Source organism: Zootermopsis nevadensis, unplaced genomic scaffold (assembly GCF_977971745.1).
Source record: "Zootermopsis nevadensis isolate Lab colony 2312 unplaced genomic scaffold, Znev_1.0 Znev_ptg000016l, whole genome shotgun sequence".
Classification (NCBI taxonomy): Eukaryota; Metazoa; Arthropoda; class Insecta; order Blattodea; family Termopsidae; genus Zootermopsis; species Zootermopsis nevadensis.
The window spans coordinates 10,392,767-10,416,113 of NW_028259148.1; the positions used below are offsets into that span (position 1 = coordinate 10,392,767).

At 37.8% G+C, this 23,347-nt stretch overlaps 1 protein-coding gene across 4 annotated transcripts; it reads right to left on the minus strand.

The window, feature by feature from the left end:
- Positions 1-1,365: 1,365 nt before the first annotated feature.
- Positions 1,366-22,212, minus strand: LOC110835007 (GTP-binding protein 10). Of its 4 annotated transcripts, XR_015535315.1 has the most exons (8): positions 21,890-22,211; positions 21,421-21,553; positions 19,654-19,818; positions 9,911-10,129; positions 9,545-9,783; positions 8,170-8,293; positions 2,271-4,335; positions 1,366-2,200 (listed from the first exon to the last, which is right to left on the minus strand). XR_015535315.1 is itself a non-coding variant. In XM_022074799.2 (7 exons), the coding sequence occupies exons 1-7, from the start codon at positions 21,926-21,928 to the stop codon at positions 4,109-4,111; spliced, it is 1,092 nt and encodes a 363-aa protein (XP_021930491.1). In that variant the 5' UTR covers positions 21,929-22,212; the 3' UTR covers positions 1,366-4,108. The 4 variants fall into 4 exon arrangements, 3 of the variants coding, with proteins under 3 accessions (XP_021930491.1, XP_021930490.1, XP_021930492.1); XM_022074799.2 differs by having other exon boundaries at positions 1,366-4,335; positions 19,654-19,764; positions 21,890-22,212; XM_022074798.2 differs by having other exon boundaries at positions 1,366-4,335.
- Between the last annotated feature and the right edge of the window lie 1,135 nt (positions 22,213-23,347).

Here is a 23,347-nt window from a genome sequence, read left to right on the forward strand (position 1 = left end):
TATGACTTCAAAACTCAACAGACATGGGAATTATGAAGTCAATTTTGTATTAGTTTATGGCCTAAAGTATATTGGCAGGGGTAATAAATCTGCATAAAACTCTATGTGAAATAATGAACTTTCTCTCTCCACCTTTCAAGTTCAGTGAACAAAACAAACATTTTTGAAAGTTCTTCAGAGACTGCTGAGGCTTCTATAAAGTTGCATTGAATGATGGGGCTTGTGAACTTGCAGCATTTGGTAGTTCATGGCAAAACTACAAATGTAGTATTAAACAATACATCAATAATGTAGGAAAAGAATACAAGTACACAAGAAACTGTTATAGTTATAATGTTTGACTGCTGTCAATTTGTAAAGTGTTCAGTTTGTACCACAAACAAATAGGGGAAGGATTTGAAAAGTTGGTGTCATAGCCACGCGGTCTTTGGACTGGTGATGCGGAATGCGCTGGTTCGAGTCTCAGGCGAGAAGAAATTTTCTCATGAGCTTTCGACCAGTGTATGGGACCGGTGCCAACCCAGCATCGTGAGGAAATTTAGTAGCTACAAATAAGTAGCGTAATCCGGTCAGGAAAGCTAGTAATGGCTGGGGGTTCGTCGTGCTGACCACACATCACCCTATATCTGGTTGGATGATCGTTCACCTCCACTTAGGCACGTGAACATCAGGCCAGCAGTCAGCTAGTCGGCTTTGGCTCTCATAGGGCTGTTACACCACGGATTATTATTATTAATGTGCACACACAACTTGGTTGGGATACAGTGCATTTTTGCTGAGCTGGAATATATTGGTTTCTAGCCACAGATTTACTGCAGTCAGATTTCTGCATAAGTCCATATTGGTAAAGTCAAATCTTTTCTCTTGAGTAATGGTCAGTAGCAGACACAGGGAATGTGGAAAATTCACACAATATTTTAGACAGAAAATCTGAAAGGAGAATATCACTTGGGATACCCTGACAGAGATGTGAGGATATTAAAATGGATCTAAACAAATGGTGCGAGAGCATGGAACAGATTGATCTTACTCATGAAAGGATCCAGCATCAGGGTATTGTAAGCACAGTAATGCACCTTCAGGTTCCATAAATAGTGGGGAATCAGTTCTAATACTATTAGCTTCTCAAGGAAGAGTATCATCCTATCACTTATTCATTAAATTAGTCATTTAAACTATAAAAACTGTATGTCACAGTATAATTAAGGTTTAACATTCAGAAGTCTTCTAACCCATCACATCAAGACATTTTAGAGGGCTTCAAGAGTCCAAAGACTCTGTATCTGATTTCTTAGATTCAAAAACAAGACATGAATTGCATACTAACAAATGTTGAACTTAAAACAATGAAGGACCTCCAATAAATAATTTTCATATGGAAAATCTTTATTTACAAACAAGAAGTTCAAAGAAGAATGCTGGGGCTTACATTCTTTTTAGTAGTATCATCTGTATACACAAGTTAACATGATAATTAATAATTACACAAATTTGTGATTTGTTGCTGTGCATGATTCCAATTAATATTATTTCCTGCTACCTGATAGTTCTCAAAATAACAGTTTCTCACACTAACATATTTGTAATTGTAAACATATAAACATTTCTCAAGTGTGCTTATAATCAATTTGCATCAACTGTTCATTAGTAACCACTATTAAATGGAAATCCTTACAGATTTTTACATTACTGCCATATTGTACTGTAAAAAAAGACCAGTTAAAGTAAAGTAAAGCTGTCCCAGTATACGCCATGTAGGCGCTTGGGGGGAGTGGAGGTATAGCTCCTACTCATTCTTGACCTTGGCACTAGATGGGGATGAGTGGTCAGCATCACGCCCCGGCCGGCTTTACCCCCGGGAAATGACCCCGGTACCCATTGTAGAGGAGGCTGGGTGGGCCCCAGAGCCATTCTGGATGCAGAGGCTAGAGGAAAAATCCTCTGCCCCCATCGGGGATCGAACCCCGGCCGTCCAGCCCGTAGCTAGTCACTATACTCACTGAGCTATCCTGGCTCATACCAGTTAAAGTTACTCTTTCAAAATCTGTCATCACAAAAGTTAAATCACATTTGTTGCTCCCACCCCAAAAGTCTTCACAGCTTTTTGACGTAAATACGTCTATATTTTAGGGTCAGTGTCATTCGGCAAAAATGTAACGAAAAAGGGAAACGAAAATTTGTAACTTCATTGTTATGTTACCTAGGAAACGTCAAACTTCATTGTTATGTTACCTGGGAAACGAAAAAGTGTAACTTCATTGTTATGTTACCTTGGAAACGTCATCTGTTTATCAACAAATAAACAACAATGGTTACCTACATAGTTACCTTACATTACCTTACCTTACCTTACATTACATTACCTTACATTACCTTACCTTACCTTACCTTACCTTACATTACCTTACATTACATTACCTTACCTTACATTTCATTACATTACCTTGGTGTATATACGTGCACAGATACATCATAAGACTACATTACATTACATTATATTACATTACCTTACATTATATTACCTTACCTTACCTTACCTTACCTTACATTACTTTACATTACATTCATCTATCACAGACCCATCTTAAGCGTAACTATTCAAGTTAAATAAGCAATGTCTTAATCAAACTTTACTCAATTGTAAAGCATGTATAAAGGAAATATTTAGAATAAAGCCAATATATTAACTTCCTTTCCGTATAGACGTATTTACGTCAAATTCTCCGGAACCATGGTTCCACTGACAACTTTTTTTTTTTTAAAAGCTGTCCCACTCCACACAATGGTGACACTTGTGGGGAGAGTAGGGGTACATCTACACATTGTTGACCTCAGCACTAGATGTGGGTGACTGGTCAGTGTCACATCCTGGCCTAATACCCACCAGATAGGAGGTTGGGTGGGCCCCAGAACAATCCAGAGGCTACAAGATATGTCCCTTGCACCTGTACTGGATCATAGCCTGGTTGTACAGTCTGCAGTCAGACACCATACTGACTGTTCATTACCATATTAGTGATATTGAAAACAATGAATTAAGAGGTACAAATCTTAAAACACTGCATACTGTGTAGTATATTAGAATATAAAATAAGTAAACAAACAACTATTAACACTATAAAAAGGCACTATTGCCATACGCGTTTCAACCTCAAGAGGTCATCATCAGTGGCATCAAGGAAATTAATTCATTTAATCAAATGGTTTAAACTGGATTTAGAAATAAATAAGGTGTTTCACAAAAGTATATCAAGTGATACTGTATTAGATGTTGTTATTCAGAGTAGAACTATGCACTTAGCTATTGATCCGATTGTTCGGTGGCCGTAGCTGGTCTGCGGCGAGCTGTGGTTAAGTTGTCCGTACCTGTGAACTCCAGATTCGTGGGTGAGAGGCTGTCGGTTGGAATGTGTGGGGTATATATATATATATATAAGCTCGAAATCAGGGTGGCCAACTATTGAAAAATTTTACTTTCTCCTGTTTAATGCTAGGTCAAATAATACGTTAGAATTTTGGGCGTTTTGTTCGTTAATGATGGCTTCGTGTTTACTACTTTTGTATAAATGGAATTTTTCTAGAATATCTAACATTTTACCAAAGGGTAAATGAATTAATTTCCTTGATGCCACTGATGATGACCTCTTGAGTTTGAAACGCGTATGGCAATAGTGTCTTTTTATAGTGTTAATTGTTGTTTGTTTACTTATTTTATAAGAAGTACAAAGATCAATAAAATCTTCTTGGGCAATCAGCCGCGTTAACTGGTTACAGTAGTAAACTGAGGTTTCGGGAACCAACTCTGTCCCATCATTGGGGTTCTGATGTGACTGGATACAAAGATGCATGATGTTCATACCACATTTAATGAGAATCCATTAATTGTATTAAAGGTTACTTGCAGTGAAGGGAGACATACACCCACAGGAATCATTATTTTATATGCATATTTTTATTAGTAAAAATAAGAAAAATGAAACTGGATGAACAATCTGCACAAATATACATAAGCCACTTGCCATAAAACATGGATCAGCTTTCTTGGAAGCTCTCCATTTCCTCATTCACTTGTTCATAAAACACTAACTGCAGGAAGAAAATAAAATATTCACAGCATTTGTGGTCCTTTAGGATTCATTTGTGCTCGAAGAGTAGCAATCACCTCTGTCTCTAAGTCTTTCTTCTGCAACGCTGCATGGAAATCTAATTCATCTCGTATTCTATGCTTGAGTTTCTCAACTCCTCTGGTGTCCTTGTCAGCAGAGATGGCTATGACCTCCGTGAAGTTCAGAACTCTCTCAGGGCGCAGCTCTTCAGGGTATTCACCAACTACATCTGCAAAATACAATGGTCTGTGAATGAAAAAATGCCACCAGAGGCGAAATGTTCAGAAATATGGATGCTGAAAGCAATTTGTAACAACTTCTACACAGAATTAAAGATCATGACATTTGGAATGTGTCTGGATACCAATGAGATACTCGAAACATTTTCTTCATGGTTAGGAGTTGGCCTGAATAAGTTAAAAATTGCATCCATCAAGCCAAGATGATAATTCTTTATTTCCAATGCCTACAGTGTATATTACACTCATCCATCTGGTATCTTTCAACTTCCAAATGAGGTGATCTGAATATCACTCCAGCTTCCTACTGGAGAACTCCTGAGTCTGAACAGTGTACTAGAGACTGGCTATCCTGACTGATATTTTTCATGGCTTTCCCTAGTTCTTGTAAGCAAAATGCCAGAACAGCACCTTAAAAATAGTCCCAACTGCTTCCTACAACACCCTTTCTTTCTTTTGAACTACATCTGTCTTACCATTTGACACTACATAATCTATGAAGTTAAAATACCACCATTAAATAACCCAGGAATCAATAGCAGCTAGGTTCCTTAGGTGTTCCTTTCGCTCTAGAGTAAGTGAAGAACACCTTGTGGGCCCATTCTGTCAGTATGTGTCATATCTGTGAGCTGAAGAGGTTGTGCTGCCATTTATCAGTGGTTTTATGAACTACAGTTTCATCCATATAATAACTTGGGAATGGCTGAGATTTTTATGAAATTTGATATGGAGATTATGCCAAATAAGGCAAGTCCTCAATAACACTTTTTAATTCCCTAAACTGGATGCCCAGTCATGAGGTGGGACCAGAAAATGGAATCATACTTGAAGACACCACTGGCCCTAACAAAGGTCATTTCATTTGACGTTCACATGTACACATCAATACTGTGATCTATCATTCAACTATTCATGCTACAATCTATCAATGGGTTGGATAACAAACATAACGGATTGTGTTGTACTGCCATGGTAACATCAGAAGAAATTCCAATTTATTAAAGTGAATTATTTGGCACCCTTCATGTGTGTGCATTAGTCTGTAAATAAGATATTGTAATTGTGTCATATTGTGATTCGTATATTAAAATATATATTAAAAATTACAGTCACTCACAATTATAATAATAAAATAATATTAAAAGATTTAAAACATCATTTAAATACACTACTAGTTTCGGCTACATTCAGCCATCGACGGGTGTATGCTGTATAAACCTATCACCATTTTACTGATTTATAACGTTATTCATATTTCACTGTCTTCTCCGTTCACTTACTACGAATGTGCTATTGCTTCTTGGGTGAGTTTACATTTTATTTTTTATTATTTTTACTATTTATTTTTACCAATTATTTTTACCAATTATTTTGTTTTCTATATTCTATATCTTCTATTTTCAATTGCCATTAATGGAATTAAAACTTTACTTCACAGTCACAAAAATGATGCCAACACAAAGTACAAAATGTAAACCCAGTAATGACTAATGATAGTGCAACAAAACAAGAAACGGTAAAGAACAAGAACACCATCAAGAATGAAGACAGTGAAATATGAATAACGTTATAAATCAGTAAAATGGTGATAGGTTTATACAGCATACACCCGTCGATGGCTGAATGTAGCCGAAACTAGTAGTGTATTTAAATGATGTTTTAAATCTTTTAATATTATTTTATTATTATAATTGTGAGTGATATATTTTAATAGTCTGTAAATGTATTAGTTCTGAAAATTATGATGAAAATGTGGGTATATGATAAGAGTAATGATAGCAAAGGGACAGTAGGTTCTATTAATATATACTTAAGTAGAACACTAATACAAAGTGTTTGCATAGAATGTGGCATGAAGAATACCGGAAATTTTTGTGTACTACAGTAAGTATACCTATCCAGTCTTTTATCAAGAAATACCCTGTCCTGAAAGATTTTAAGAAAATTGTTGGTTTACATGAATGGTGGTAGAAACACCATAAATCCACTCCCCCCCCCCCCCCCCCCCCCCCCCCCAATCTTAGGAGAAACCACTGCCATATACTGCAACTTTTTTTGAGGTCAGTAATATCAAAGTTAGAAAATTATGAAATGGAAAACCGCTGGAATTAGGTAGGGTGATAAGCTTGGTATAAAATACTTCTTCTGTTGGAAAGTTGCAATGTGATGAAAGTTCAAATGTTTGAAGTTGTATTTACAAAAGAAACATTTACTGGACACAATATTTGCCTAATACCACATTTTTATGTAACTGGTTATTGGTCAGAATAATATTAAAATAACCTGTGACAACCAATTAACCAGTAGTTTTGTTTGGTTCATCTGTAACAAAAACAGAAAATTGTTATTCCACACAAAATACAAGCAAGCACAATATGTATGAAATTTATATATTTTAATCTTTTGTTTTAAAAAATAAAATTAGAAATTAATACATTTAAAGAATCATTATTCAGGCAACATCAAATTATAGTGGTGAAATTTCCAGAAATAGAAAATACACATTTGCTTTCACCAGATGTTACATTGGCTGTTGAGACTGCATCAGAAAGGAACTTCAGATAGAGCTTCAGAAATATTCAGCCTATTCTCCTGTGACTTAAAATAAATTACACTCCTGTTTCAGCCTTTTATCCCATAATATCCACTATCAATGAAGTGACTACCATATATAGCTCCTTTTTCAATGAATCAGCTGAATTACTGCTGGCCTTTGACAGCTAGCATTGGAATTTGTCATCACTTATAGGTGCTAGGGCAAACAGAGTTTTCAATTTAAGTCCTAACAACTTGCTGCCATGACAATATTTGATGGAATTTGAAAAAACGTTATGGTAATCCTGTCCTTCTGCAATAATAATTGATTCTTCTTCTTCTATGGCACAACAGCCCGAAGTCGAACCTTGCCTTCCTCCTATGTGGGAGCTTTCTTTGTCTTCGAAATGTGCATTTATGAGTAGTGAGTAACAAGCCCATTGCCTCTGCACAATTTCTACTCAATTCTGATTTGTCTGCTAGAGCCATCTAGTAGTGAATCATCCTGTATCATGCTTGTAAGGTTCTTTTATATGCTGTACATCTACAACATGGGACGACCATCTTTACTTTTACTTTAAGTTGTGCTACAGATTTTTATCACCCTTAAAAATCCATCGACCTCGGCCAGGTTTGAACCCATGAACCTTGGGTCCAGTGGCAAGCATGCTAACCACTAGTCCACCGAGGGCGACAATAATAACTGATGGATTCTAGAAATATGAGGCCATGAAACTGTGTTTTCTCACCTTCTTTACCGTAAATGGAATTTCAATTATAAGTACTGCGGAGCTAGTGTCTCTTTGTAAGTCATCTAGTTTGCTAAACAAAAATGATAGGACCACTTCATTGGTTAACAATGTTACAACTGTTGATTTATGGGCTTCCAGTATTTTTTCTGTAATTTCTACATCATTTTCATCCCATGGCTGCAATGTACCCAAATAAATTTAACAATTTTTTATGCAAGATTTCAATTTTATTTTTTGCTCAAGCATGGCATTAAATGGTGATAAGATAACATCTTATGAGAAGCATTATAAGCATTCTACCCTCTACACCTGGAAGAAGAAAGATTTTGAAGAAGATGAAGTCAAAGAAAACCTCTGTACCTTACATAATAGAAATGCTGTCACAAGATGTAAAAATAAATTGGCCCTTTCCTGCCACAGAGCAAACATACTTACATTCATCTACTGGAATAAAATTCATTACTGCATTTCTTTATTAGACATGAAAAAACTGAAGTTTGCATACAGCCTGCAGGTTTTGTAAAGAGTTGTGCTTACCTGCAAGATGTCTTAACTTGTCCTTTACTTCATCATACTTGAACTGTGCCTCAGTCACATCCATTTTGTTAATCACAAGCATTGCTGGCTTGTCCAGCAGATCATCTTGGTACAGCTCCAATTCCTACAAAGAATGTCACCTTGCTTCACTCCACAGAATTCATGACAGTAAGCTATACACTGTATTCCCACAAACTTATCCCTTCATATTATTCACTTTAAATATCAGTCCCCAGTGTCACATAAGACTGCCACACAACTACAGTCCAGTTTAGTTCCCTAACATCCATTCTCAGTTAAATTATCATGTGGAGAAAAAGAGTATCCTCAATTGTTTTACCAGATTTTATGAACTTGAATGAACATCATACTGCTAGAGGTCATTATCAAGAGCTCTATGAACTTCTGAAGTGGAAATGATACTAGTACCATCTATTGTGAGTCTTTTTCTTTGATTGATTATTTGAGTTTAGAGGGGCTGCAGTTTCTTTTTGAGCCTACACATTACTTAAGGTAAAACAAATGTGGGACAACATGGAGTAAGATTACTCTGCATGCAAAAGTGCACAAAAAAAGGACTGCTTACTATACCATAACAATAATAATAACCACCACCACAGGCAAATAACTTAATTTGACTAACCTCCTTAACAATACAGAATAGAGTTTCTGTGTTTTTCTTCATGGTATTTCTGTTTTTTACCCAGTAAATTAATATTAGCATAGTCCAGAATCTGGTGTGTACAATTTGGAAGTGCAACAGAATGAGAGGGTTGTACAATATTTCTCTCCTAACTGAATTTTAGGCTTTCTTGAAGTTTATAAACAGCTGATATACTGTTCCATTGTAGTACTTCCTCCCCCCCCACCCCACCCCAGTACCTGACAATTGCAGGAAATTAATGTCTGATCAGCAACTGACTGATCACATCAAAAGTTACACTGATGATTCCCAGTAATTTCATTTCATTTGTGCAATGCAGTAAACATTGAGAGAACAATGCTAGATAATATTTTGTATGCGGATGATGATAATATTTCTCAATATGAACTTATCAGTTTTATAAATACCTACAGTAACAAAATCTGCTGAGTACTTTTGGAGATAAGACCTATGGATAAATTGACTCTATTGGACAGTAATAACTTCTTTTTTCTCTGTTATTGGAATACATGCATGATGATAATGCATATTTCTGAGGGTATGGTGGCAGAACACATAATCTCTCAAATTTTTCTTGTTTCTTGAAATTTTGTATCATATGCTCCCATCTGTCTTACAATTAGTCTTCTTTCACCAGAGCATCTCTATAAGGATTGTCAATGCCAACCGTAAAAGTGCTCATAGGTCTCTCATATATAATTATTGCTGTACCTTGTTCAGAAGTACAACTGTATCGAGGCAGGATCTATTGGGAAACTGGGGTCCAAGTTGGAAGCCTTGAATGTCAGCAACCAGCAACAGCAGTTTTGTTCTCTCAACATGTTTTAAGAAACTATGTCCCATACCAATATTCATGTGTGCACCTTCTATCAGGCCTGGCAAATCTGCCATTGTGATCTGCCGATGGTCTGAGTACTCCAGCACTCCAATGTTCGGCATGACTGTTGTAACTGTGACAAACAGTAACAATATAATTCTGAATTACTTCATATGCTATGCACTTCATGGCAAATAGAAACAACATGACTCTAAATTATTTCTTATGCTACACACTAACAACAGTGGTTTGTAACATACATGGATATGAAGCTACTTGAGGGTTGGCCCTGGAAATGGCCCGAAGAAGTGTCGACTTCCCAGCATTAGGGAAACCAACAAGTCCCACATCTGCAATGAGCTTCAGGTCAAGTTTGACAGAGAGTGGCTGTGCGGTCTGTCCATTGAATTGCGTCAAAGGGCTTCCTCCTGCACCACCGTTTGCCACCAAGAGAGAGCTACCATCTGTGTTTAGTTCCCCTGAACAAGAATGAGCCATCTTTTATGTAATCCTTAAAAAACTAGTGTTTGCCATTGGACATAAAAGCTAAGTGCCCAATATAATACACCAACTCCTGTGCAATCAACGTCCAGTGAAGTGTTACATAAATATGATTTTGAAAAATACATACCATTTGTACCCTGTTTAAAATCCATAGGTGCTTCTGGGGCTAAGCCCAACTTTATTTTTGGAATAAAAAAATGAGAGTGGATTTTCAAAAAGCACTTTGTACATTGCATATACAATTTATATAAAGAAAGAAGGTAGTTCAATGGTCAAATCAGTGTCAGGAAATTCACACCTTATATAGTTTTGCTTTAACACACGTGATAATGGAAAGCAAGAAAATATTGGAACTGCATTTTAACCTTGGTTGCCCAGACTATGTCAAACAAGCCTCTCATAGTAATAAATACTGCTTGAACAAGACTGTTTCACCACAGCCTACTAGCCAAGACAGGGTAATGCTTTTATTCAGAGAAAATGGTTTTCCAGTATTGTGTAAAAGGTCTTACTGGGGTCTACTACCCCTTGACATCGCAATAAACATACTTCACCAAAGGATGTCAGTAGTAGATGGGCATTATTCTTATTCTAAATTCTGCATGTTCTTCCTGCCTCCTGTAAATACACTGCCAGTCAGTTGCCACTGCACAAAGGTGGGGGAAAGAACTCAGGTCAGTGACATTCAAATATACATAAGAATATTCATTGTATCTGAGCAGTAACAGTGGAGTGGTATAATCTGTTACAATCTGATATTGAAAAAAAGTCTGTGAATGTGTTGTTGAGAACAATATAAGTTATTTTATTTTTATTAGCAATCCAGAACCTTCAACAAAACATGCACAAAAGGATCACAACATAAATGCTGAAGCAAATGAAGCATGCAATATAATAGTGACACAAATGAAACATTTCGAAGAAGCAAGGCACACTCTACTCTTTACTCTGTTTGAACTACAGCTTTTCACAGGGCAAAAGGAAGGTTTTCCTAGTGAACTCATGACTAGTGTTAAGAAATACTACCCCATGCTTTGAAGGGATAGATAAGAGATTGAATTATCTATAGTTTATAGAAATGACACATTTTCCAAATACAAAATCCATTTTTGCTCTTTGGGATCTAGTGAAAGAAAACAACCTGGAAAACACCCTCTCAGATACGCAAAACTAGTGGAAATAGTACTAACACCAGTTTCAGTCATGGAGTCAGAACGTTGTTTTAGTACTCTAAAGAGAGTAAAGACCTACTTCAGAAACTCCATGGGACAAGAAAATCTTAATGCTCTAGCTGCTCTGAGTATCCAAAAAGATTATTCTCCGAGATTCAACCAGAAAATAATTGAGTTGAATGAATCTCAGAAAAACTGAAAAGGGAAGTTGTTCTGCCATCACCCCACCAAAAACAGGAACATGAACCTTGGGATACCATAAACCACATGTTTTGTTACCTGTCTGCTATCTAATACCGAAATAGGAGGTTATGTGTATAAGTTAAGCACACATTAACTAAATGACAAGGTGATGGCAGGAGATTAGAAAATATTTCTAATATTGCATACGTAACTGGTATTGTTATTATACAAGTTCTAGTTCCTGTAATCAGTAACCTCCACAAAAATACCATATAGGCTGTTAACTATGAACACCAAACAACTTTTATTCAAGACATTCTCTCATGTGGCAACTTGGTGAGGTACAATTAAAAAGAATTAAGGTATTTAAAATTATTTAAACATGTGTACAATAGATATGACAAGTTTCACTGAAATCTGTCAAAGGTATAAAACATACAGTGTATACAAGTTCACACAGCCCATAAATATGGTGGTTATTAAAGTCAACCAAATCAAAATCAAATAGTGTATGTTATAATATGAACTATTTTATGGACAGATGATGTATCACCAACAGATGCACTTTCAAGAACTTATTACAGAAATAAATCATACCAGTATGAGTTTCACATTTCATACTGGGGTGAAACACGGTCTACTTTCTGAGAAAAAGAGATTGCAGGTACCATACTTGAAAATGAAGTGCCGAAAAGAACGTCAAAACCTATGATGGAGAAAGAAATAAAAATTTTATAAAAGTATACAATTAAAAGCTTTATACTTATTAAAATGTAGTTAGTACACATAGCAAATAGAGCAGCTGAGGTTTACTGGGCATAAAATGATGCTCTATAGACAGTTATTATTATTTAGTGTTCTGTCTGATGACAGGTCCATATGAACAGGATCCTTCCATCCTTTTCTCGGACTGGGACCTGTTCATATACGTTCTTGGCAGATGATCCAGAAGTGGTTTGCCATTGACTTCTTCTGTGAGTAAATGGAGCAATTGTTGGGATGCCACGGAGAAACCGGGGAAGCCCCCGGAGGAAAACTCTGTGTTGCCTAGACCACGGCCTTGCCCAACACGAGTTATAAATTCGGGCACCGCCGGGAATCGAACCCGAGACCCCAGGATTACAAGGCCAGCATTCTAACCGTTAGACCACCGTGGCGGTCTATAGACAGTATGGAATATAAAATTGTAAATGAGGCAATAATATTAATATGGACTGTGAGGATGTAAAATGAACTGAACAGTTCAAGGTAGAATTGTAGGCCTTCACAGTACTGTTGATAAGCCTTCAAGTTGTGGAGTGGTATTAAATTTATATTTTTAAAAATGACTCAGTGTAAGGGAAGTAGCTATACAGCATAGTATATTCAACTTGTGAACATATACAATGTTCATTGGAACTTTTTATGTATTATATTTAGTGAGATACATGTAAAAATTGAGAGTCCTACTGAGTTGCCTATGCAACTATGATTAATTTCTCCTTCAGTAATATTTGTATATAACAAATTTCATCAAAAGATTTGTGAGTTTAAAGGTGAGACATATACAGTATAGCCTTATGATTTTGTGTTTCCATGCAGAAAGAAATTACAGAATATGTTCTTTGAGCTAAACAAATTATTCAAGTGAAAAATTCAATTACAAGCTTTGTTCTCTGGAGGAAAAGCAATAGATATCCATTATTTTACTATTAAAGAATAATGATGTCTTTACTACACCAAATATATAACAGCAGAAAATTAGGACAACAGCACCAAGAGGAACTGAAACGTCTATCAAAGCAGTTGCTATTAGCTAAACAAAATGCGCAGGAAACATTTTTACGGACAATATTAAGAAATGAAGGTAAATGCTGGATTGATTTCTACAAGTATGTAAAATGACGTAAAGGTAACGGAAAATATTCCGGCGATCAAACATGGTAATGTACAGTTCATTACTGATTCGATAGAAAAGGCTAACTCCCTTAATTTGTACTATTCTTCAGTATTCAGCTGCGAGCACAGCAGATACAATGCGCTAACTCAGGCGAACCCTTCACTATTAGTACTAAAATCATTAGGAAAAGGCTAGCAGAGATAGGAAAAATCAAATCAGTAGGGCCAAACAGCGTTTCTGGTGAAATTCTAAAACTGGGTGGGGAAGCCATGATTCCATACCTTATGCGATTATTGGACATAACAATTAATAATGCCACTATAACAAGGGACTGGAAAAAAGCCATAGTGGTTCTTATTTACAAAGGAGGTGATCAATCATTGGTCACAAATTACAGACCAGTCAGCTTAACCTCGGTGGTCTGCAAACAAATAGAACATGTTATAGCATCGTACCTGAGGAAAGTCTGGGAGGAAAAGGATTGGTTATTCAAGGGTCAACATGGTTTCAGGCTGGGATATTCATGTGAAAGTAAAGTAATCATGGTTTGCCAGGACACTGCAGACTCACTAGACAACGGAGGCAGGTTAGACGCTATTATAATATATTTTTGGAAGGCCTTCGATTTAGTTCCTCATGATCGGCTGCTCATGAAAATCGCGAAACCAGGTACCTGCGGATGTTTTAGGGACTCTCTCCTGTAAACCAAGTGATATATGAGGTGAAGTGAAGGGAATACAAGGGTGGGTGTAGTGAAGTAAGTGATGTGAAGTGAGGTGAAGGGAGGTAAATCAGGGTGAGGATGGGAAGGCTTCATAAGTGTAGTGAAATGAAGAGAAGGTCCTGATGAAATGTGAGTGCATCAGTTCATGACGTATGTAATTCATTACTGTTACTGTCTTATGTCTACTTGGTATTAATTTTTAAGTTATCTACTTCAAGTTATCTGTTGTGGTTAAATACTTGTGTTTTATTTTGTGTAATGTATGTGCCTTATGGTTTTGTAATTTTATAAGTAGTTTTATTTAGAGTGTGGCGTGTTATTTTGTGTGATGTGTTGTTTTGTTTGTGTCTTATTGTAGCACCACTGCCACCGGGTATAAACCCATTTGCAGTTAATAATAATAATAATAATAATAATAATAATAATAAGCCCCGTTTAGGGTGGCAGAAAAAGCTGAGCAGCAAACAAAACGTCTGGACGCGAAGTTAAAGTTGGAAAGGCAACTGGTATCCAGAATTCACTGCGTGATTAACTATGTAAACTCTGGTCGGAGATTTACCACCAAGCTGAGGCTTATCGCCCGCTCTCTCAAGGCCAAGTATCACACACTAAACAAGAATACGCTGCTGACCATCAAACAGCACTCTCTGGACAAAATACGGGCACTAACCGCGGACAGGAATAAGTTAGTGAAACGTTATAGGGCCGTAAAGGAGAACACCATCTTTCGTGTATGCCCTTCCCGTCTCTTCAGCAAGAACACTCCAGTCGTTCATACCCCACCAACAGCAACGCAGGTCGAGTCATTCTGGAAGAAACTCTACGAAACTAGATTTCCGTTGAACATAGATTCTCCGGCCATTGGCCTCTTTAGGCAGTTCTGCGATCGCCATTTAGAGGATGATGATGTGCCCCTAGTGATCACCGAACAAGATGTGAAACGTGCCTTTACTGGCAAAAAGAATTTTTCTGCTCCTGGAATAGATGACATCAATAATTTTTTGTGGAAAACTTTCACGAGCACACACAAACATCTATCTCGTATCTTTACATCTTTTTTGTGTGGTACAGAGACCATTCCACCTTGGTTGACAGAAGGGCGCACCGTTCTTATTCCGAAGAAAGGAGATTTGTCTAATCCGGAAAACTACCGACCTGTCTTAATACTGTATACAAGGCGTTCACCTCCATCTTGAATGAACGCATACTGCACCATATTGACCCTATCTGGAAAGAGGTATATGAGCAGCGGGGTTCAAAACGTGGCATTGCAGGTTGCAAGGACAATCTGTTGATTGACAGATTCATCTGTCAAGATGCGGTCCATTATAAGCGCAACCTGTCAATGGCCTGGGTGGACTACAAAAAAGCTTTTGACACAACTTCTCATGAGCTGATTGTCATCTTGCTCAAAGCGCTGAAAGTCCAACCTGACATAGTGAAATGCATTGAAAATCTACTACCGCTCTGGAAAACGCGCTTCATTCTAACATCTGGGAAGCGTGTAGTGTCAACCGAGTTGGTATGCTACCACCGCGGAGTGTTTCAAGGTGACAGCTTGAGCCCTCTTCTTTTCTGCATCTCGCTACTTCCTCTTTCCGTTGTGCTAAGACGTGAGCGTGGCTACATGTGCGGTGCACCGTCCATCCGTAGGCACAAAGTCACACACCTTTTTTATATGGATGACTTAAAACTTTATGCTGCCAGCGACAGTGGCATTCAAAGTGCACTGAACACTGTGCAAGTATACACTCAGGATATCGGCATGGAATTTGGATTGGACAAGTGTGCAGTTCTGCATTTGAAAAGGGGAAGAAATAGGGATTTCGGCGAAGACGTGCAACTCGTGGATGGAAGCATCATACACCATCTTGATGCCGAAGAGTCCTATACATATCTTGGTGTGAGTGAGAGTCACGTCCAAGATGTCTCCAAGGTCAAAGAGGCTCTGTGCAGCAAGTATAGACACACCCTACGACAGATTTGGAGTTCCGAGCTCTCTGGTAGAAACAAAGTCACTGCCACCAACATGCTTGCTGTTCCGATCCTGCTCTATACTTTTGGAGCAATGAAGTGGACAGTTAACGAGTTGAAAAACCTGGACAGGGCCACCAGAAAAATGATGACCATGCACCGAAGTCTTCACCCTAAATCTTCTGTCCAACGCGGTAGAGGTCTCTTGGGTCTGGAGAATCTTCACAACAGGATAGTTCTGGGCACAGCTCAGTCCATCATTAATAGCTCTGACCCCCTTTTGACATTCGTATGTTCGCATGAGTCTGCGGGTGTAGGGGCGTTTATATTTCAGGCGGCAAAGAGAGCAGCAAATGACCTCGGATTTGACTTCGACACCAGCTCAGTTGGACAGCGAAGACAGTTGCCCCTCTTGACACTGACGTCAGATCAATTCAAGGGCACTGTTAAGAAGGCCGAGCAAACTTTGTTGCTCAAGCAACATGCAGATAAACCCATGCATGGGGCCTTCTTCAAAAATGTATAAAAAATGGGCTTGTCAAAAGACCTGACGTTCGCCTTTCTACGGTCGGCTGGACTAAAGTCTGAAACCGAGGGTTTCATCTTAGCGTGCCAAGATGGTGTTGTAAACACACTTGTGTACCGCCGAATGGTGATGGGTGTGGGGGTAGCGGATACTGTCTGCAGGGCATGCCGAATGCAACCAGAGATGTTGTTGCATCTTTTGTCGGCATGTAAACATTATGCCAGCTGTGCCTACATTCATCGACATAACACTGCTTTACGTATACTCTGTTACCACCTGAGACACTTTTACGGCATAGATAAGACACCCGTTTTGCCGTACGCTCCTGGGGACATTGAGTCCGTCGTTGAGAACGACAAATGTAAAATTTATTGGAACTATTCGTTCCCCACTACCAGGCAGTTAACAGCCACTAAACCTGACATCGTTCTCATCGATACCTCTGGATGCACCATGTATGTCATCGAGTTTTCGGCCCCGGCTGAAACCAACATAGTTGTGAAGGAGGCTGAAAAACGGACCAAGTATTAAGACCTTGTGTTTGAGCTAAGACAGCTGTACCCAGGATTCACTGTCAAATTAATTGTCCTTATAATTGGAGTTCTTGGAGGAGTCAAGTCGTCACTGCTGGCTAACATCAAGCTCATTCCGGCATGCCAGCGTAACGCTGAAGCACTACTCAGCCGGATGCAAAAGGCCGTGCTTCTTGGGTCGCTCCGACTACTACGTGCGCACGACCCCAACTCACTGTAGCCGCCTATCTCGTGGTTCGAGCCGTGACTACAGTTTCATCTGGCCTGCAAGCATCCGAGTTATGACGGCAACACGCCTGAAGTTTTTGGCTGCTTGTGGACCAATTAAACAATTCATAATAATAATAATAATAATAGTAATAACGCTGAAGCATTACTCAGCCGGATGCAAAAGGCCGTGCTTCTTGGGTCGCTCCGACTACTACGTGCGCACGACCCCAACTCACTGTAGCCGCCTATCTCGTGGTTCGAGCCGTGCCTACAGTTTCATCTGGCCTGCAAGCATCCGAGTTATGACGGCAACACGCCTGAAGTTTTTGGCTGCTTGAGGACCAATTAAACAATTCATAATAATAATAATAATAATAAGGAATATAATGGAAGATTAAGGATGATACTGAAATCTGAACTGAATGCCAGAAACAAAATCACTGCCATAAATGCGTTAGCAGTTCCAGTATTGAGGTACAGTTTTGGAATAATTAACTGGAGACTGGAAGAACTGAAGAAAATTGACAGGAAAACTAGGAAACTGTTGACAATTTATGGGATGCATCACCCGAAGGCAGACGCAGACAGAATTTACGTAAAGAGGAAGGAAGGGGGAAGAGGACTGGCACAAATTGAAGCAGCATACAAAAGTGAAATAGTTAATATTGCAGAGTATTTGCACATAAAGCATCAGAAGGATCCATATATTAATATCACAAAATTACACGACAGGTCTCAAGCAATAATGAACTCAATAACTAAGACAGCATCGAAAATCAAAGAACTAAATTCTGAAGATGAAATCAATGACACAAATGAAGGAAAACAAATTAAGACATTGATCCAAGACAGTATAAAGAAAAAATGGGAGAACAAAATAATGCATGGACAGTATCTCTGAAGTTTGGACAGACAACTTATAAGCAAAGAAGACACGTTTCTGTGGCTAACAAGAGGAGATCTGAAAGGGGAAACTGAAAGCCAGATTATAGCAGCACAAGACCAGGCACTAAACACAAAATATTACGCAACAAAAATACTGAAAACAGATACAGACAGCAAATGCAGACTATGTAAGCAATTTGATGAGACGACAGATCACGTTATGTCCGGATGCGCCGTGCTGGCAAAACAGCAGTATATATAACGACATGATCGTGTCTGTACTCAGTTACATTTTAACATATGCAGGAACGCTGGGGTAAAGCTAGAAGAAAAGCACTGGTATGAACATATCCCGAAGACAGTGGAGACAAGTGAAGATGGCCAAATAACTATTTTGTGGAACCAGCAAATCAGAACAGATAGAACCATCCCAAATAATAAACCTGACATAATAATCAGAAACAAAAACGGAACTTGCCTCTTAATTGACATAGCAGTACCGACTGACAGGAATGTGATTAAGAAGGAAGCAGAGAAGATATTGAAATACAAGGACCTTCTCATAGAAATACAGAGAATGTGGAAGGTTCAAGAAAAAATAATTCCAGTAGTTATAGGGGCAACAGGAACTGTCTCCAGGTCGCTCAGGAAATATTTGGCCAACATCCCGGGCGAACACGACGTCAGGAAACTTCAGAAGACCGCCATTTTGGGAACTTCATACATCATTCGAAAGACGCTGTTGTAAAATAAAATTATATAATATATGTAATACATATTAAAAACAAAATGTATCCCGGAAATAGCTGCTGCCCTATGTACCTTAGGGACAAGGTCTGTCTCGGGTACATAGAAGTACATACCCCATAAAGTAGTGAAGAGATGGGATAATAAAAATAATAATAATAATAAATATAACAATGTTCAAGCAGCAAACAGTCTTATACAGAGACACATGCTACCTGAGTTTTCTACCTAACACCTTTGGATAGACTTACATAAAACCCAGCAGAGAATTCATGTCATTCAAGGGACCCAAATATATTATTTAAATTCTTTACACACATTAACATGGAAAGTCTAGCAAACTGTCAAGTTGCAGCAACCCTATGGCCTCTCAGTTATGATCTTGAAATTTTGTTTAGTTCAGAGAACCTTTAAAAATATATACATTTTAATAGTGATTTGTGGATAACAATAGTGCAACCACATGAACTTGACTTTTTCCCTGATTTTGTAAAAACAATGAGTTGCCAACAAGCAGATGAAATTTGGTGTGAAGATATTACAAAGTTATATGAAATAATTTTATGTTGATATTCACTGACATAAGAACTATGCAAATGTTTTTCATGAAACAAAACCAGCCTCTGCCTTTCAGGTTTCACCTTATCTACATGTTTTCATTCTTACCAAGAACTTGGCCAAAATCATTCCACACTGTGACCCCAGGAGGAACTTGTATTGTGATGTCTGCACCAGGTTCTCCAAGTATCCTGTTCTTATGGCTATTCCCTCCATTTTCTGCAATAAATCTCTTTGTTGGATTTCGGGTAATCAAGGACTTCAGTGTCACACCTTTTAAAGAAGAATATGTTATATTCAACTAACAATATGCAATTCACAGCTCTAATCAAACACTTACAGGAAACAAGCAAGCACAGGTACTCTTCATTACATGCATGTTAACACAATGTAATTTACTTTTAATATGCTCAACTAATTTAGACCAATTTAAATGTATTTATTAAGAGTTTATTTAATAAAGGTTTTTGTAGCTCACACTATATAACACTTAATTAAGGGATAATAGTGAATAATGAATTGGAAAGGATATGGAAGAAATCAGTCCTGGCCTAATTCAAGGTACTATCATGGCATTTTCCTGGAAGGACTGTGGAAAACCATGAAAAACCTTAGTGAAGATAGTCATTATTCTGTTGAAATTTAAACCCAGACCTCCCAAATATGAAGAATAACTTCTAACCATTTGACCACAACAGTCTGTACTAATCTAAAGCAACAACACTCACTTTAATGTGAACTGCCTGCTGGCCAATTGACAGACGCAGAGAACAAGACTTTTTAAAAACATATGTGATTTTTCCCTTTGTAATTTCTTTCTGAAACAATTATTTCATGAATTGAGAAGTTTATTACACATAACCATCAAATTCAACTTTCACATAGTGTTTAAATAATCCAACATGTATCAATGAGTGAAGTCATCTTCCGGGATTTACTTACTTAACATACCCCACATATAACAATATTCTAAGAATTATCAAAAATTCATCTGCATTAAACATCAGATCTAAAATATTAAGATGTCTTTAGCATAACTAAGTAACTAACTAGCTGGCTTAGTGAACCCAAGGTTCATCACCAAATTAACCAAAGCCCTCCACTGGCCTGTCCTGGGCCAACAAAATCCAATCACCTTTAACTCCTATCTCCCACAGATCCCACTTGATATTATCCTCCCATCTACATCTAGGTCTCGCCAGCGGTCTCTTCCTTTCAGACTTCCGACCAATACCCAGTGCACACCTCCTGCCACATGCCCTGCCCATCTCATTCTTGACTTAATCACCCTGACAATATCAGGGGAGGAGTACAAATCTTTAAACTCATCAATATGCAGTTTTCTCCATACCCCATCCTCTTCTCTCCTAGGTTCAAATATCCTCCTCAACATCCTATTCTCACACACCTGAAATCTATGTTCCTCCCTGAGAGTGATTCCATGTTTCACACCCATACAAAACAATACACAAAATTATTGTTTTGTATATTTTAATCTTTAGGTTCTTAGAAATCAGACAAAATAATTTGAACTGAAAAGTAGCAAGCATTTGCAGAATTTAGTCTCCTCCTAATTTCCTGATGAATATCATTTTAATTTGTTATTGTTGTTCCCAAATATTTGAACTTTGTCACACTTTCAAAGGATTTATTAGCCACCCTAATATCATTTTGCCCACCTGAATGCTGACTGGCTACTAACATGTACTTAATGTTTTCTTAATTTATTTCTAGGCCAACCTTTCTAGTAAAACTTCTGTGTTCCTCTTTATTGTATTTATATTGTGACCCAATAAATTAACATCACCATATGGCAGCAGCTGATCAGAATTAAACTAAAAGAAAAAACACTTTTAAATAGACATACCCACTCACCTTCCTTAGCAACTACAATGACACTTCCTCCTTTTCCACCAATTCCTCCATATTTTGGAAAACCCATGCCACCAGCACCTCCTCGTACATATATGCGCAAAGAATCTATGAACTTCCCACGAGAGCTTCGAACCTGTTTTGGGAAGCACATCAAATTATAATTTTACACAGTTTCTTGTGTTGGCTATCAGTATACAAGAAATTATTCAAGAAGGGTTAGATTTTGCAAGCAATGAAACAATCTCTGTATTTTACATATAAAAACTGGTATTAAATAATTACTACATTGAGTCAAAATTTAACACATTGGTACCAAAAGCTGAAATATGTATTGTGTTATAACATGAAAACCATCAATTCGGTGGTCCACCTTACATGGCCAAACCAATACTGCAATAATAAAGGGAGAGTGCTGAGATAACTGATGTATTATCTACAGGGATAATAGAAGTTACAGAGAGTATCCTACCCTCCTTCCATTTTTCAACATTCGTGTCAGAAAAACCATATTGTATATCAGTTTCACATAACATTCAATTGTTCAATTAGCTGCACACATCAAAACCGTCGAACCTATTTAACATAACCTTCAAAATCATTTTACATATAAGACATCAAGTTAGGATATTTTCATAGCTGACACACAGCATCACAGATTCAACAACACAGCATTTTACACCCTAATCTGACGAATGCAATGTATCATGGTCGACCTAAATCAAATGTCTTCTTCTGTACTTATTCAGCCATTCACCATGGGCACCTATACTATGCCTATTTTGTCATATACCACAGATAATATCCAATGCTCTCCACAACCTTTATTTTTACCAGGGGCACAGATAAATAAACACAACATGCTTGGTTGTGACGAGCAAGGTTCTTGGCAACTCCCGACATCTTTCGCCACTCGCGTGTACTTTGTTGAAAAGGCTCAAACATGCTGCTAATGGATGTCGCAAATGCGTGTTGCCGCGTCCCGATTATATTATATAAATATATAAACACAGTATCTTAATGGTTTGATGAAGCAGGGAATTAGCACCTCTGAGACTGTACGGCATAGAACACTTGTTTCAAATGTAAAAAGTTTAAAAACCGTCTCTGATATTTGACAATATGCGCGTGACGTCATACGCTTCCTTGGTTACCAATATTCCTCCAAAATTCTTACCAAGTACTTGTCTCTTCTTCTGGATGACAGAAGTTGAGTTTGAAAATCAATTTTGAGTTGTCTTTCTGTGATGTATAAACCAGAGGAAAAAAGCATTGTTTCAGCCGGAGAAGATGGTCATAGCTGAACATAATTGCAACTTGAAGGTTCATTACCGTGTTAATATCAGACTGTCACTGCTTTCTTGAATCAGATAGCTGCTTTAATATTATCCAAACAATTATGACTGTCTTCCAAGTAGCCTCTTCCCTTTTGGTTTTCCGGCATTTCTCGTAGGTCCCATGAGTTACTTTTTCGCATATGTTGATTTGATCAACCGGACATTTAATGAAGAGTATAATACTTAACCAATAATTATTTTAACCATGAATGAGTATGATGGAAGATGGCTGTCCTCTGGTTTGTAGTGCAGTGTATTCTGGTAGACTGATAAACGCCTCTTGCTGAACTCCTGGGGCGTCAAAGTTGCGACCATATAACCTTTCGTAAGTCGTGAAATTAGCGTGTTTATTCGAATCAAATACACACACATGAACCATGAAGACTGCAGAATTTTTGATCGCAACCCAGAAGACAAACCCAAAGTTATTCTTCAAGTTGGATTTATGTTAAGAAGGGGGGAAACATTTTTATTTACTTTTGACAGTGTATGATTTGTCAACAAAGCATACCCAGGGATTCTCTAGCAGTTTACAAACTGATGTAATGAATCAGAAAAGTGGTTGACAACGGGACAGATTACCTGGTGTTCAT

Bases quoted from the DNA above. Each gene is read 5' to 3' on its own strand.
- LOC110835007 (XM_022074798.2), bottom strand. From the start codon at position 21,928: ATGGTTTTTCTGACACGAATGTTGAAAAATGGAAGGAGG. The intron at 10,130-19,653 runs GTAAGAATGAAA...ATTCTTGTTCAG, and splicing joins TGATTTTGGCCAAGTTCTTG to GGGAACTAAACACAGATGGT. The intron at 9,784-9,910 runs GTATGTTACAAA...TGTTTGTCACAG, and splicing joins TCAAGTAGCTTCATATCCAT to TTACAACAGTCATGCCGAAC.